Source organism: Calonectris borealis, chromosome 2 (genome assembly GCF_964195595.1).
Source record: "Calonectris borealis chromosome 2, bCalBor7.hap1.2, whole genome shotgun sequence".
NCBI lineage: Eukaryota > Metazoa > Chordata > Aves > Procellariiformes > Procellariidae > Calonectris > Calonectris borealis.
This window is the reverse complement of record NC_134313.1, coordinates 77,679,963-77,696,824: the sequence shown is the minus strand read 5'-3', so window position 1 is coordinate 77,696,824 and position 16,862 is coordinate 77,679,963. Positions and strand designations below refer to the sequence as shown.

Sequence of the window (16,862 nt, the reverse complement as noted above, 5' to 3'; positions counted from 1 at the left end):
ATGTATATGTTGTTGGCCAACAGCCGCTCAAGAAGTTGGTGAAGAACCTTGGAGAGCTAATGGCAAAGACAAGAAGAATGGAAAACGAGAACGATCCCTTATTAACAGGTGAAAGGCTAAAACATACGCAGGTGACAGCTCTCCCCATGCAAGAGATGAGAAAGGACCTTCTTCACAGTAACCTATTTCAAGTGTAACCGAGTTATGCAGTGTGAGCTGAAAAAGTGGCCAACGTGGAAAATCTGAAATAGGTGATCACATCGAAAAGAGAGGAACAGTGAGAAGATCATGACTGAAGATCAAACAAGGAAAACAGATGTCATTAATATGTATAGGAGGCTTCAGAAGAATAGAGCACTGTGGTAACTGCTAACATAGAGAGCATCTAAATAGAAACGTGTAGTATCTAAATCGAAACTGTATCAGGTCATTTCATGCTGACTTATTCTAGCACTGTTCCCAAGTTGCAAATGTCTGTATTTCACAACTGTGTTTAATTCACCATGTTTAATGTAACACACCACAAACCAACAGAAACGTCTACACCTACTAAGTCCAAACTGTAGGAGAACCCCACCTACACTGATTTTTACATGAATATTCATTATGCTGTGCAGCAGTGAGCATTTTAAAATGTGTCAGTCCACCTGATACAGATCTCAGCTTTTCTGTTTACAGGCATATTTCTTTTAAAGTGAAATTTGCATGTGTTTTCTTCCCCTCAGTCTTATTACTATTGTTTCAGAGAAAAGCAAATAACCTTGCAGAACCGCAATACATGGTGTTCTATGTTCTATTTAAAATGGAATGCTAATATATTTCTGTAGTGCATAATATTGTGATAATTCATTCAAATTTGGATGGCTATCTTACCTCATATAAACTATTTCATTAAAAACACTTTTTAAAAAAAAAAACAGCACTTGAAAAAAATATAGTTTGTCAAAAGAACACTTTGTGATTCCATGCACCCTCCACTGAAATTATGAAATATGTTCAGCAGCAACAATACCACAACAATACCACAAGATTAGAATCCACACCAGCCATCTCAGAAAACAGGTTGCAGACAATCATGCAAATTGAACAAATTTGTCCGGACAATGAACAATTTAAAAATCCAGCCATGTTTCATCTTATTCTTGATCACAGAGCAGGTGTGTGTTAAATATAACACTTAAGGAGGTCTGCAACATCCTATCCTGAGCCATGCTGCTCAGAATACACAACCATTCCATGAAAAGCATCCCCAGGCTTCATATGTACCACTTAGGAGTACAAATGAAGCAACATCTCTGAAGCTTTTGAAACAACTTCAAAGTGAATAGTATGCTCTTCCCAAAATGTAAATTTTGGAAAATAATTTCCACAAAACTTCAAAAGGATTAAAAAAAAAAAGAAAAAGAGAGGAATTCTACAAACAAAATTCAAAATTCATGTGTTTCAGAGAAGTAAGGGAGCTGTGAAGTCCTTGCAATGAAGTTATTCTTATATCAGATTTCAATTTCACCAACTTGAAAATTTTTCCTTCTGAACTGTAATACAGTTCAGCCTGATTTTAAGTGGGAGTTTTATTCCAAGTAACTCCATGTATACGCCAAAAAGAGAGCCACTAAATACAGCAAGGGCATGCTACTGAGCCATCTACTAATCTAGACCAACTTTTCTTTCTAACCTTGGGCTGAATATCGCTCTTTGAAGAGGCAAAGAGTCAGTCCTTCCTTCGCTTCCATCTCATTCCAGACATATCTGCACTTTATTTTAACCTGCTTTTGAGACCTGGTAGACAACATACTCTATTCTGAAATTCAGGCAGGTCTAATCATAAAGGATTAAATCTAAAGCTGCAATGAAGATGGGAAATGTCTCCTGCCTTTCCAACTACTCAGCAAAGAAACACATTACTTTTTTATTTTAATAAGACGTTGTTGTGGTTTAACCCCAGCCAGCAACTAAACACCATGCAGCCGCTCGCTCACCCCCCACCTCTAGTAGGATGGGGGAGAGAATCGGGAGGGCACAAGTAGAAAAACTCGCGGGTTGAGGTAAAAACAGTTTAATAATGGAAATAAAACAAAGTGGAACAGTAAAAACAACAATGATAACAACAAGAATAGAACATACAAAGCAGGCGATGCACAATGCAACTGCTCACCACCCACTGACCAACACCCCAAACTGCAAGAGCCCTCCCTTTTCCCAGACCACGGCTCCTAATTATATACTGAGCATGACGTCACATGGTATGGAATACTCATTGGCCAGCTGGGTCAGCCACTCCAGCTATGCTCCCCCCCCCTTAGCTTCCCATGCACCTGGCAGAGCATGGGAAGCCAAAAAGTCCCCCGTGCAAGCCCCACTTAGCAACAACCAAAACATCAATGGGCCATCAATGCTCCTCTCATACCAAACCCAAAACCACCCCCCACCCCCCGCCCCCCAGCTACTGAGAAGAAAGTTAACTCTGTCCCAGCCAGAACCAAGACAGATGTCACTGAAGTTTTAGGTGGAGAGACCAAACGCTATGTGTGAGACACCAAACATTAATGACTGATAAGCAAATACTAGAGCACAGAAATGAAATTGGAGGATGAACCCAATTTAAGATTCAGACAAGATAGTCCAGACAACTATTCTTAACAAAGGAGAGTAGTTTGACTCTGTCTTGATATTCTGTTACTAAGCTGTTTGACATCTAACACCAATTCTGGACAGTAAAGAATAATTACTTTGTCAGCAATATTTATCAGATTGAAGCCCCTGATCAAGTTTGAGCATGTCAGACCACTTGTGTCCTGTTGTTCACCAGTAAAATGCAGCAAAGACGTCTATAGTTTAAGAGGCAGAAAACAACTGAGTTGTTTTGGGTGTGGCTTGGCCTAATCTCCTTGGATCACACAGAGAAATCCATTTTAAAATACAGCCTTGTACATCCAGGAGATAGATGTGTAGGATGAAGTTGTACTCTATCAAATGACATTGACTTTCCTATTACCTTCTACTTTCATGCTACAAATGCCCAAAAAAACCCCCTCGAACTGGAGGAAAGAATCTTCTTTATTTAGGTCAATGCCAAACGTACATTAGGAATCTAAAGTGACAATTGATTGGAAAAGAAAAACACTAGTGTAAAGAGGCTGACCTGAAGTCTCTAACGGTTTCACTATCTGCATTTAAAACCAGAAAATAGCGTTAGACATTATTATTTTCTTACGCTCCAAAGCACAGCAGGCACTTCATGAAAAGATTAGAAGTTTTCCTACACAACCAGAAATGTAAACACTAATAGCAAGCTGCATCAAAAGAAGTACAGGAAGCACGATAAACAGATATTCATAAACGCTTTCTATTTCTTTTCTTACTTTGCTCATGTATATTTGGCTCTTATCTTCCGTAATTGAGCAAGTCCACAGAAGGAATATAAATACGACACACGAGAAGAGGCAGAGGACTGGGTTCATTGAGCCTTAAGATGAGAAGGGTGAAGGGAGATTTTGTTGCTGCCTGTAAGTACCAACTGGTGGGGTTACAGATCCGGACTCTTCTCAGTGGTGAACAGCAAGAGGACAACAGGCAAGAGACAAGTGCCAACATAGGAAATTCCATTTAGGTACAAGGAAACATTTTTTCACTACGAGGATGGTCAAGCCCTGGAAGAGGGGTACAGAGAGGTTCAGAATCCTCCTCCCTGGAGGTATTCAAACTTGCCTCGAGACAGCCCTGAGCAACCTGCTCTTGTGAGACCTGCACTGAGCAGGGAGTTAGAGCAGGTGAGTTCCAGTGGCCCCTTCCAACATAAATTATTCTGTAAATTATTCTAGTAAGATATTTTTTTTTAAAGCCTACATTGAACTACTGTAGTTTTGACTTGACCCCCATCTAGATAAGCTCATTTTTAACCTTTTTGCTGTATATGCCCTGTTCATCTGTTTCTAACACCACCTCTTTCACGTTTTACCAACCTGGGCTGATTTCACACCTTCAGTCTTTCTTGAGACACCATTCTGTATGTTGAGCTCTAAGCCCACAATTAATATCACTTAAGTCTCTTCCACTGAGAATTATGTGCAAATATTCTTTCTGTGATGACATTAGCTTTATGCTCCATGTAACGCATACTCTGCACTGAGCTCTGTCCTCCAGTATTCGCAGAATGAGACTACAGCTTCAGCTAGTTTACTATTTGTTCTAGTACGCTGCTCTCTGTGCACCACATGTACATGTAACATGTAAGGTAACAGCAGGAGAAACAACTGTCCAGTCTGCTCTTCTGCCTACCAGTCATCCATGTAGTGACAACTCCAAACCAAACATCATTTAGCTTCAAACATCCCAATTTTTCTGCAATATATTTCAAATACTACTGACTTCTCAAGCTGCTGAGACTAAAGGTCTGTATCTGTGTTAATCAGGAAGTCCTCCTCAGTGTCACTCAATGTGAATGGAGGCACTTGCATAATCCCTTTATTTATAGGTAACCCATTGAAAGTATTACCTGTGAGAATTACAAACAAAAAAGGTTTCTGGTAACTCTTGTGAGCTTTTCCACTTACCTTCTTTCTAAATGTCTAGTCATTGCCTCTGTCAGACCTGCTAACAGTTTGTGTGGATGTGCTACAGATCCATATGCATAAACTGTGTAAGTGGCCAATGCTCTATCCTCTCACAACATCATACAGTTCTCATACAACGGTACAAATACAGATCAGTTGTGGGGATATTTTATAATCCTTTTCAGGGGGGAGAAGGCTAACACTTTTTCATGAATACTTTTAAATGTTTTACAGCAGAGTTCACAGAGACCAATTATTTCAAAACAGAAAAGTGTTTTTAATACCATTCTATTGCTGCACACACTCCTTAAGGACTCAATTTTGTCCTAAAATCTGCACTACGTATTTCCAAAATCTGGAATAAATTGTATGTTACAAGATGGCAATAAACTCTTAGAGAGAGACTAACAGCTTGAGTTAACTTTTATAAATAAACCTACTTAGAAATTCCAGATTCCAATAAAATATCTTTAAATAGCACACACTTTCTTTTTTTTCTTGAACTATCTTTCAAGAAAATTTAATGAGAATTTTCTGCCCTCTTGGTGATATAGGAACTTTCTATATAGAGAACAAAGTAAAATTAACATGCTGCTTTGCTTACATACAATGAACAAACTGAAAGAGATAATTTTGACTTTTAACTTGGTTCATTTATAATAACCTTAAGTGATACTAATTAACTACAGTGGTTATATTTTCAAACATCCTCTAGTGTATTTCATCGCTCTGTGAACTGAAATTACAGAATCATTTTTCATTATGATGATACCCTGGGCAAGGTTTTGCAGATTTTTCTGCAACAGAAAAGCTATTTCCCCAGGGCACCGAAAAACAGATTTTGCAGAATGCAGTTTTAATGATGGCAACGAAAATACTGAAGATTTATAGCAGTATAAACAACAGCAGAATTTGTCTGAAATGTCCTTCCATGATATTACCGTAGATAAAAAGAGTGAACAGGGAAAAGAATTTATTACCTGCACTGGCTGCCATACTTGCTTCAAACTAAACGAAACACATTTTTTTTTTATTCCAGTATCTTCATCATTAAATGTTTATCTCTGACTATCATTGTACTTTGTAGCTGTCCAGTTCGAAATGTCAAAACAATGCAAAAAGATGAAAAAGCCTGGGCTTTCACCCAAACCCGGAGACTTAAGACAGTCCATCTCCTAAAAATTTCAGATGCTCTTGACTTTTTTTTTTGGTATTCCACATCCCTAAAAACGTAACCAGTGTTAGTGTACAGAAAATTTCATCTTCCAGTGGTTAGAAAGAACAGCAGCACACACAAAGTCTGTTCACAGACTGATGCCACTGTACTACAGGGCTCATTATAGGGTATCCTTTTCGTATTTCATAACTTGTTAGGATGATTTACTCCCTTTCTCAGTTTCCATAATCTTCCACTTCCCACAGCAGGCTATCAGTGCCTTACATTTGTCACTAACTCTCCACTCCAAGTGCTCAAGACAGTGCTGAGGGAGAGCACTTACTACCTAAGTTAGGCACTGGTGATACTTAGATTAGCAGATTAGCACAAGCAGGAATTTAATTGCTGCTTAAATCAGGGGCCTAGACCTGTCATGCAGACAACGGAGAGAAGTGGGCACCTTCACAGAACAATGAAGAGAACATTTTGGTTGCTTAGAGTGCTTAATGTAGACAATATAAATAACCCCACAGAAACATCTAAGGTTTAATTTTTGACATTTCTTTCAGGTTTTAATCCACAAACTAAAGACTCTAATAATCAAAATACTCAGTCTCAGTGTATGTGACAGCAATGGTGATAATAAACACCTGTGTGAGAGACAGAATATTTATTGTACAGGGATTTTCCATTTGTCCTCTGCTCCTGTAGCTTTTAGGTACTTCAAAAGGTCACATTAAAACACCACTCTTGTAGTGCTCTTGGAGTGTTTGTTCCAGAGTTTTTTCTTTTTGAGGGAAAAGAAAATCTTTTCTAACCATATGGCAATTATGTATCTCTCTATACAAAATGCTGCATGAAAATTAGCCTCTTGTTAGCTCCCAGGTGGCTTGGATTTGCCAATGAAACACCAGCTTTCTTTGGGATCTAACGGCCAGTGAGTTTCATGTCCTGTTCTACTTTCCAGGCCTGTTCTTTCTCCCATTAAGTCCAAATCTCCCCATAAAAACTCGATCACTAAATGTATAATTTGAGAGCTCTGATAAGCACTGCTTTCCTTTAAAACCTTTAACATCACTCTGGTTTTGGGGCTGACCCACACGAGTTGCACTAGTCTCCTACGAGTGGCTAAGTGAACACTAACTTCTACAAGAAAAGTAGGGGGGAGAATGAAGTACCAGACACTCTGCACTGCTGTACACATCCTCCTCAGCCATCAAAATACACTAATAGATGAACAGTCAAAATAGACTAATATATCAGACCAAGAAGAGTAATTTTACAGGAATGCAAACTACTGCAAACCCCAAATGTAAAATAAGCACAGGCCTGGATTTATCAACAGGCATCTACATATCCTCCTAATCTGGTATGATCACTTTCTATGGTTTCTATTGCTTCTCTGCATGACCCCAGACAGGCATACTGTCAGGACTGCTGTTTGCAGCAGCACCTACTTCCACTGCACCAAAACCCCTCTGTACTATGAGATGCGATACAGCCTAAGACTAGGCCAGTGGCACTACATGGAAGAGAGAGATCCATACACGTGCTGAGGGTGATCCATGGGGAAAACAGTGACACAATAGCTGCTAAATCCTTCCTGCCCCAGCAGAGAGGGTCCTTTATACATGGCTCTCAGGACTCTCTGGTACAACAGCTGCCTAAAATGCAGAGAGAAGCATGACAGAGAAACCCCATCAACCCAGAAAGGGAGACATTAGTATCAGCAAGTATCCCACTGGGAACGGAGGGCTCCGGAAAGTGGGAGCTAATCAAAGCCTTACCTTCCTTGTACTGTGCTCTTCTGCTCCACCCCACTGGGTAAAACGACTGTGAAGTCCACCGATCTGTTTATCATGTTCTCCTTCATGCTGACAAGGTTCTGATCAGAAATTACAGCTGTCTCTGCAGGTGACTTTTGCTCACTGTGAATCCTACTTGTTGCAGAAGCTTGATTTGGTGGAGGAGGAGCGCGAGCTTTCATTCTTCTCCTTGAGAAATAAAGGCAAGAAGAAAATTAATAATGTCTCATAAGCAAAGTATAAACACGTTAATAAGAAAATATGTTCTTTCAGCCATAATTTCAGATTGTTTTAAAAAGTTCCTCCAATGCAAGCCGTTTTTCTTCATCATAAAACTTTTCAATGGAATTGCATTTTATTTTTACCTCCTCTCTAAAAATACGCTAATTTTTTAATGATGCACTCACTCCTACTGTTTGCTTTCCATGCCCCAGGGAATGAATCAGTTCCATAATTAGGATATGAAATAATCATTATTCTGTCAAGCATGAAGCATGCTCCTATGAAGAGAGAAACAGAAATACTGGGTCCAGTCCAGACCTGACTCAAGGAAGAGTTGTATTTACGTAAATGAATGTCTCCTCCAAGTCAGAACGGCAGGAGCAGAGGATGGGTGAGGTTTCATTCAGCTATATTTGGGTTCCACAGTATTACTCTACTTGAAATATTGTCTCTTCCTCTGCTCTGACCAAGTAGTATTAAATTTGGCTCATCGTACTTCATAGGGAAGCACCATGAAAAGGTCAACCACGAATGACATCACTTCTTACTATGCAACACAGAGACTATAGCTCTTTGAAAGCACCCTGAAAAGAACTCATTCTTCAGTAGCAGGCTATGTGCCATAGGTGACATACAGAAAAGCTGCATCAACTTGCACCAAATAAGGATGTACTTTACAGAGATATAAACCCACCACAAACTCAAAGTTTACTTCATTGGCAAGCTGCCAGACAGTAAGCAACATATGTGCGCTGTTAAACTTCTGAATAGCTGGTCTCATACCAAGCACATGTCTAAGAGGATTAATTCTGATGATTAATATCCCAGTGGTCTCTTCTGACTAGATTTATGTCTAGTTTAAGTCAGATTTTAGCGTAACAGATGGAAAAAGCAGTAAAATATTTACTGAGAAATTATTACCCAGGCTTACTGCCTGCAGTTTTTAATCTGCGTGGTTTTAGGGTGCAGGAAGAGAAGAGATTATGATTCTGCACATCATTTTCACCCTGTGAACAACATAAACAGAGGTCCAGAAAAGAAGAGTACAGAAAAAGCACCCTAACCCTTAAAAGCCTGCAAAACTTAGTGGTTGAACCAGCCAAGGGCAAAACTATGTTTAGGGGGAAAAAAAAAAAAAATTAAAAACTGAACAGGATTAATACCAAACCAAACTCTTCTTTAGTTAGAGACAATGTGAATTCTCCAGACAATAAGACTAAACATACAGTTTGGATTACTAATGGAAGCTCCTGGCAGAGAAAAAAGTAAGAACTACATCACATCACAAAAAAAAGAGTTCAGAAACAATCCAAATCCTCTACACTTTTTAATCAGTATTTGCATTTGACCAACAATTTCTATGACATGTCTCAACTTGCAAAAAATCACTACAGTGTCCTGAAAATGCACATTTCAGTAAGACCTCAGCAGGACACTAAAATTAACAGTGATGCAGATATTTCCTTTCACTTCCTGTGTGCATAACAAATAACATTCCCTACAGATATGCAGGGAGAGCTACTGCCATATTTACTAGCATACAGCAGTTTCTCTTCCATGGAAAATTTTCCCTGAACATTCACTTTTTTTCCTACATACACCCAGTATCAGTTACTAACTTGCAGCTCCTACACTCCTCCCCATGGAGGTGATGATAAAAAGTTCAAGGCTTTACTGTTTGTCAAACTACTTTGACTTTCTATATGTCTGTGAACCAAACTCTTATTGCTTTTCTATAAAAGAAAAAAAAAGGAATTGGGATCATTTTCTGCTCAGATTCCTTTACGTTTCACTACAGTTGTTATTTATAAGCAGGTGGTGAGAGACATGGGAGTTCTGCATAAATCCAGATCATGCCAATGTAGCTTTACAATCATGCGGTGCAACATTTAAGGACTTCAGATCAATTTACAAATTATGTAATTCTTGCCCTCCATAACATCAACTGCATCAATGTAAGTAGCCACAGAGATTGACGTCAACTTGTTTCTTAAAACAAGCTTTTCTTTTTTGTTTTTAAAGCTTGTCCTACAATGTGGGGAGAGAATCTCCAATACAAAGTACCAAAGGAGGTGGGAAAAAAAGAAGCAGGCAAGTATCCTGAGCCTGGCAGAACTAGTTTTTTTTAATTATGTTTTACCTGGACTTGTAAATTCCAGATCTCACAGTAAACAGAGAGAGGAAATAAAGCAATGGTAATGAAATAAACATGAAACTGAAACCAGCTGAAACTGAAGAGACTTAAAACTTCAGGGGAGAAGTGAAGAACGACTGAGTTTTGAAGCTGATGAAGGAGCTGGAAGTAAATTGGGAGTATGCTACACACGTGTTTGTTCCCTATCAATAACATAAAGCTGCATCTGGTTTTCTAAAGGAACAGACAAACAAGGTCAGACACCTTAATAGCAATTTATAGCTCTGAAATGGGAGTGCGATTTTTAATTGGCCACTTTTTAAGTACTCTTTACAGTCAATTCTGCAGTTACAGACCCTGTACAACACTGCTTGGGTCCGGGTGTGTGTGTCAGGAAATCAGGCATCATACCATCAAAAGCATCAACTATGCATTGGCCAGCGATGTTCACTTTACCTCCATAAAATATGTAACAATGTATATTCTTTTTGGCATTATGGTCAGGGCCTTTTAGATACTACAATCCTCCTTTTCTTTTGTGCAAAAAGGACAGTGCAGGTTTGTTTCCTTCAGAGAAATCAGAGAACGGAAAAGGGAAAACATTCCCACTACAGTGTCTCTAACCTAGCAACAGTTCAGGTGACCTCATACGAACTTTTCCACAATAGCGACTACACATTCTCTTGAAACACTGCGACTGCTTTAAATGCCTGGTTTTCAACATTTTCCAAATGACAGATTTCAAACTACTTCAGTGGAAGCAGATCTCTTCAAAGTTGACATTTGTAGAGCGATACGTGGCACAGATTTGCATTTCCTAGCCAACTTTCTGAAACATCTCAGTAGTAGAAAGTAGCTCCATGAATCGCAGACTGAAATCCACAGCTCTAGCTCTACCTTGGATCTGCAGGAGCAGCTGCTTTCTGACCAGTTCCAGCAACTGCAGTCAGAAGGTGCCGAGAAGCCTGTTAATACTATTGAATGCAAGTCAGAAAAAGAATTCAGCTTTCTCTGTCAGAGCTACAATGGTTATAAAGGACAATACAAAAGCACTCCATAGTAAAAGCCTTTTTGTTCCCCCACTAAAATACTGCACAGAGAAACTGTGTGATTTAAAAGCCTGCTTTAAATCTTTCCACGCTATAAACATAATGTACTATAAAAAAGCTGCATACCATTCTTCAGTATGAGCTAAATTCCAAGTAAATTTAGCTCAACAGCAATTTTTTTTCCACAAACATCTTTCACTGCGCTCAATACTGAGATACTTGCTAAGCTCCCCTACCTGCTATTAGTCTGCAGATGAAGTTACAAGCGGGAACACTTCAAACCTATGATTCACTCATGGTTACATGAATGCTTCGATCCAGTCCTTGATGAGGAGTCAGAGTAAAAACAAGCAGCTGATTCTAATATACAGGTGCCTCTAAAATACAGTGCCTTTTACCAAGGCTTGAAATAGTTCATCTCACTTTACTGTAAGCTGAAAAAAATGCATATAGCCATGAAATAATTAGGCAGAATACATAAATAGCCTACCAGCACTGTTCTCAGTAACAGCATCAGACTTCCCAGAATGGAAAAGAAAAAATAACGAGCAAACTGACCAACAAGACCAGCGTTTCTGTAGTACAGCACATAGAACAAATGCAACAGAAATGAAGAAAAGTTTCACCAGATTAAGAACTTCAAGACAAGGTAACACAAGTCCTTTGGACCTACACCTTATTAATATGTAACTACCAAGCAATAGAATGCGACCTGGACTTTACAATCACATGTTGAAAAAACATGATCTCTCTTTGAAACACAAGTGGTCCTGGGACTTCCACCCTCATGGCAATGCTACACAGAGATTGTCTTTCTTCAGATAAGGTCTAACACAAAAAAAGAAGTGATCCTACACATTTCCACCATGCTCAAAAAAATCTGGAATCCTCTCTGCCCTGTAAGGCAAAGGCAACTTAACAAGTATAGGGCAGACTTCATGCCATTGATGTCAGCAGGAGTTTGGCAAGAGCTCCATATTACACCAGTTTGTACAATCTGGTCTTTCTATATCAATTCTCTCTCTAACCATTCATTTTAAACAAAAAAACCCAACCAAACAAAACCAAAAAAACCCCAAACCAAACCAAAAAAACAACCAACCCTCAAGCAGAATTATGGGTAACGCTCATTTTTGATATAGTGAACAACTAGCACAGGACCTGCAACCCAGTCAAGTCAATTTGCAATCTTGTCAATGCACAAGCCTGGAAGAGTTGCAGAGTTTCTCCGTGACATTCGTGTGCACCCCATCTCGTAATCAGGAGGAATAAATCAACATGAGAGTGCTCAGTGATGAGTGCAGTACACAAACACAGTGACTCTTGAGTGGAAAACAGGAGCCATTTAAGTAAACGTGCTCAACTTTCAGGTGATTGCATCCCACAGTTTTCTGAGAGGAAATCTATGCACATTGCTGTTTGAGGGAAGAAAAGCAGATGAGCACCTCCACTCACTCACTCTCACTCTCTGTCTCTCTCTCTCTGGCAACTCGCACAGCAAAGCTAGAAACCCAGCCCTGAGGCACACATACTCCAAACCATCAAGACACAGACAGCATGGTAGAAGTCGCTCCTGCCTAGTGGTCTAGCCTGCAAAGCAGATATCCTTCAGAGGACATTTCTTTTTCACTCCTCGTTGGTCATGGCAAATTAAAGAAACCCAGATCACAGGCTGGGAAAAGACACCCACTGTATTGGAATTAATAGTATGCCAAGGTCCCTCTTCATAAGTAAAATCCTTTCAGCTTCTAGACACAGCAGCTCAGAAAAATTATAACGCAACACAAATGTAAAGCAAATACAAACAGATTAGTACCAACATAAAGCCACCTCAAGAATTTTGAAAATGGAAAACAGAAAGTTAAACAAATCCCACAGAGATGGAGAACAGAAACCAGGAGAGCATGATAATGCCCATAACTACTAAAGAGGCAGGAGTTCATCCAGACAGCCCTACATCGTAAACTAAAGCTCCATTCCACTTTGCCATCTATAACACTTAAACTAACCAATTAAACTGAGTTTTTCGTTTGCTCTTTATTTGGGGGCGCAGGGGAGAATTTAAAAAAAAAAAAAACCCACAACATTCTCAAGTTTACTTAGTCTATCTCAGGCAAAATATACTGATTCATTACAAGTATGTGCAACATAACTTATGCCTCTAAATGTCTCATACCTAGTAAGTAAATTTACAGGTCTAAAATATATTACTCTTACAGTAACTTGTTTCCAGTATTATTTTACAACATTTCATAACGTTTGTAATATTATAAAAATATTATGCTTACTAAAAATAAATCTTCAGCAGACACTAAGATCTAATGAACTGGATTACTCCCATATTGATATGGCTCAGGAACAACTAGGATTCCCTGCGTTATTTGACTTTTTTAAATACCTTTTTTTTTTTTTTTAAAACAGTCTTTACTCTGAATTCCCTGGCTATTATGGTATATAATTACTTCACGCTTTTCTCTTTTCAAACATTTATTTGAATTTCCTATTACTTTTAAAAGATCATTCCATTTCTAAGGCAGGATCACACTGACAGACATGATGAAAATGATTCCCTTGCGGGCATGATAAAGTCACCCAAAATAGACAAGAAAAAATAATTTGTTTTTGGCAAAGAAATGAAAGTTATTTAATTATATTTTTGATCTTCTATTTGATTCTACTGATGAGAAACCCTACAGCTTTACGTATTTTAAAAATAAAGTTTTAATGCCAGAAGGAGAAAAAAAAAAAGAAGAAAGACCAGAAGCAAACTGAATGAGAGCATTTGTAGAAGAGGAAGCAGGGACGGAAGTACATGACCATGCTTGCCCAAGGGTGAAATTAAAGAAAAATAAACAAAAGTCAAGGTGAGGTGATCCGGTCTAATGGAAGTAGTTCCTAACGTCATATCTCTAATTTCAAACCTTTCACAAACTTAACAATCAATCATTAAAAAGCATTGTGCTGCTGTTTCCTGGTCTCAAACGTACAAGTGAATAAACTCATTGTTATAAAATTTGCTACCAGGAACATCTCCCCAGATTTGACCCATTTCATGAGAGGCTGAAATGTGTCCCAACACACGGCAGAGACCTGGCCACTCCGCTGCTTCTGAAGCGTTGCACAGCTGCCAAACAAGAGAAAACCAGCTTCCATCTGGCCGGGACTCAAGACTGCTGCACTGACACTACGTAGCTGAACTACCGAGAGCTCATCCCCTGGCAGGAACGCCAAATGATTTGTTAGCCTATGGCTGGTACCCTGAAATACGCTTTTTTTATACATCACCCACACTTTCAATTAAGAGCGCGTTATCTTCCAATAAAAGCCTAATCCTCCTTCCAGTCACTGAAGCGTTCCCTCAAGATCCAGTACAAAGCAGTTCACTTATCAGTTTCATGATACAGTCATTTTTTAGGGCCAGAAGAAGCCATAAGCAAACTAACCTGATTTCCTGTAGTGCATGGGCCATGCAATTCACCCCACTGCTGCTTTAGAGAGCCCTCACTTAGAGTGAAGGCAAGGACGGAGCTGTACGTGGGGTGGGCTTTAACTGATCAAGGAATAACGTTGCAGCCTACAAATGCTTTTACATCTATTAACCACAGTCACACTAGGGAGCCTATCAGATCTACCTGTATCAGTTCCCAAAACAAAACAAAACACCAGCCCTAGAGAAAATCTTTTAAAAAGCAGCCAAATCCCAGGATTTGGGTAGATGCCCACTGCAGTTAATGAAAACACTGCCTGAATAAGCACTGCAAGGTCTGGCCTAATAGCTGATTCACAGGACTTTTGAGATACCACCCACACGTTCAGTGTGTGGCAAAGGCCACACTACAAGCTGGTGCCATCATGTGCAACTCCATCAGGTTGCACATCAGTAAAGAGGAATGAAATGGGAGAGCAGCTAACATGTTATTATTTGCCTCATCTGCTAAAACACATGCTAAAGAAAAACAGAAGTCTTTTGTGGTTAAAGGCAAGAAAGCATAGATGAGTTACTCTATTTTGGAATGTTAAATTCCTGCGATCTAATCTGTGGTACTATCGCATCTCTGAGTCAGAGATATACCAATAGTTTTAACTCTTTAGCTTGGCAGATGTGATCCAAACAAAACCCCACTAACAATTCATACTGGAGGTTGAGTTAACAAGCCTCACCTTCAAAAAAATGTGGTCTAGAAAAGTGAAAGTAGAAAAATAGCACATTAGGTAAGGATGGTGAAACCTTGCTCTTTTCACAGTGACATCTGCCAGAGGAGAAGACTCAGATGAACCAAAACGCTGATAAAGGCAATACACATTTAGGCTTTAGGACGCAAACGTTTAGCCACCAGCATCTGAGCTAAAACTACCTGCCAGTTTCACACTGACCATAATCAAAAGATTGCCAAGCAATGGCTGTTGAAGTGACTCACAGCAGAACCATCACTGAATTAGTGCAAAGCATTCAGTAACCAGCCATCCAATCCTATTCCCACCAGTATTTTTGACTTCTTCCTCCGTTATCCACACACTCACATTGTTTTTTCCCCACTTATCAAGTAGTGAGCTATCAGACTCATTCTATTCCAAGCAATAATAATGATAATAATAATAAAGAAAACACTGAGGGAAACATCACGTTGCTCGTATTCATCTGAAATGTCACCCAGTTCCTTCATCTGTGACTAAATCAGGCTGCTTTGCATAGCATGCTTAAATAGGAAAAGAGAATGACGCTGTTTTTACGTTACTGATGCTTAAGCACAATAGCACTGGTTAGCAAGAAAAAAAAAAAACAAAAAACATCATCAAGTGTTCATGCTAACATCCCAAACGTACTTAGAGAGACATCCAGAATACTGCCACTTATACTGTAAAATGCCCAAGCCCTGCTGTCAGGGCACTCTGTTCTATTCTCAGTGCTCTCAAATCTTCACTGAGCTGTTTTAAGGATGCTCAATTTAGCAGACAGGAGGCTACAACCCTACAACCATGCAGACAGTCACTGAGTTCCCTGCAGATGGCAAATCCTGTGGCTGAACTGCGAAAACCACAAGGTTAAAATATCATTAACTGGTGAGACAACTAGCGAGATTTCTCAGCATTATTCGTGAAGTTATAGTCAGGTTCAGGTTGGCTAACTGGATTCTTACTAACCGTGGTCACCTGTGGCAAAACACTGGCATGAAAACAAAGCCAAGAGTATTTCTAAGCAGGCTGGAATCACTGTTGGCATTGCATCCTCTGCATGTGGTGGGCAAACATGCATCCTTTAAATGCACTGACTCTACTACCCGTCAGCTGTATTTTTGTCAGGATGCTACAGCTCACACCTCACTGTCTGTGCCGGGTGCCACAACTCCATGCTGAGCTCTGTAGTAGCGCTCTTAGGTCTGGAAAGATAACTTACTAGTTGGAATAGGTTTCATTAACCTATTATTACATTAACCAATAATTACTTTAGTCTTCATCATGTTTATTAATAGCAAACCAATGAAAACAATGAAAAGATAACTTGTTTCTAGAGGGGTCAATGACTAAAGATACGATTACACAAGCCTGAGGCTAGCTCAGAAATACTCGCACTGTATGGTATGTCCCCTGAAGTTATAAGGTGCTGTACAGATTTCAGGGTGGTTGTCCTTTCTTACTCTCTTATCAACAATCACTTTCAATAAGGCTATTTAAATAAACAAATATAAAAGTTTATTGCTTAGCAACACTGATTTATAAACCCACCTGTGGTACCTTGCACTGTCAATTAAGATGCAACTTCAAGGTGCATTTGCACTGTATTACCAAGCAAATGTATCTCAATTTTTGTGCCACAAACTTTTTAACCTGACTACCACCTACTGAGAATCACTCCCTAGAGGCTTAAAGACTCTGTAGATTAGGGCCCTACTGCAGTGAAGTGCTTGCTTTATTGTCTGTTTACAAGGGACACAGAAGATGGAA

General features: G+C 39.3%; 1 protein-coding gene across 1 annotated transcript in view; it reads right to left on the bottom strand.

Moving 5' to 3' along the window:
* COBL (cordon-bleu WH2 repeat protein) overlaps window positions 1-16,862 on the bottom strand; it is a 167,126-nt gene that overhangs the window by 115,715 nt on the left and 34,549 nt on the right. The window contains exon 3 of the mRNA XM_075142377.1: window positions 7,497-7,703. Coding sequence (XP_074998478.1) covers window positions 7,497-7,703 — 207 coding nt within the window. The remainder of the gene's footprint in view (window positions 1-7,496; window positions 7,704-16,862) is intronic.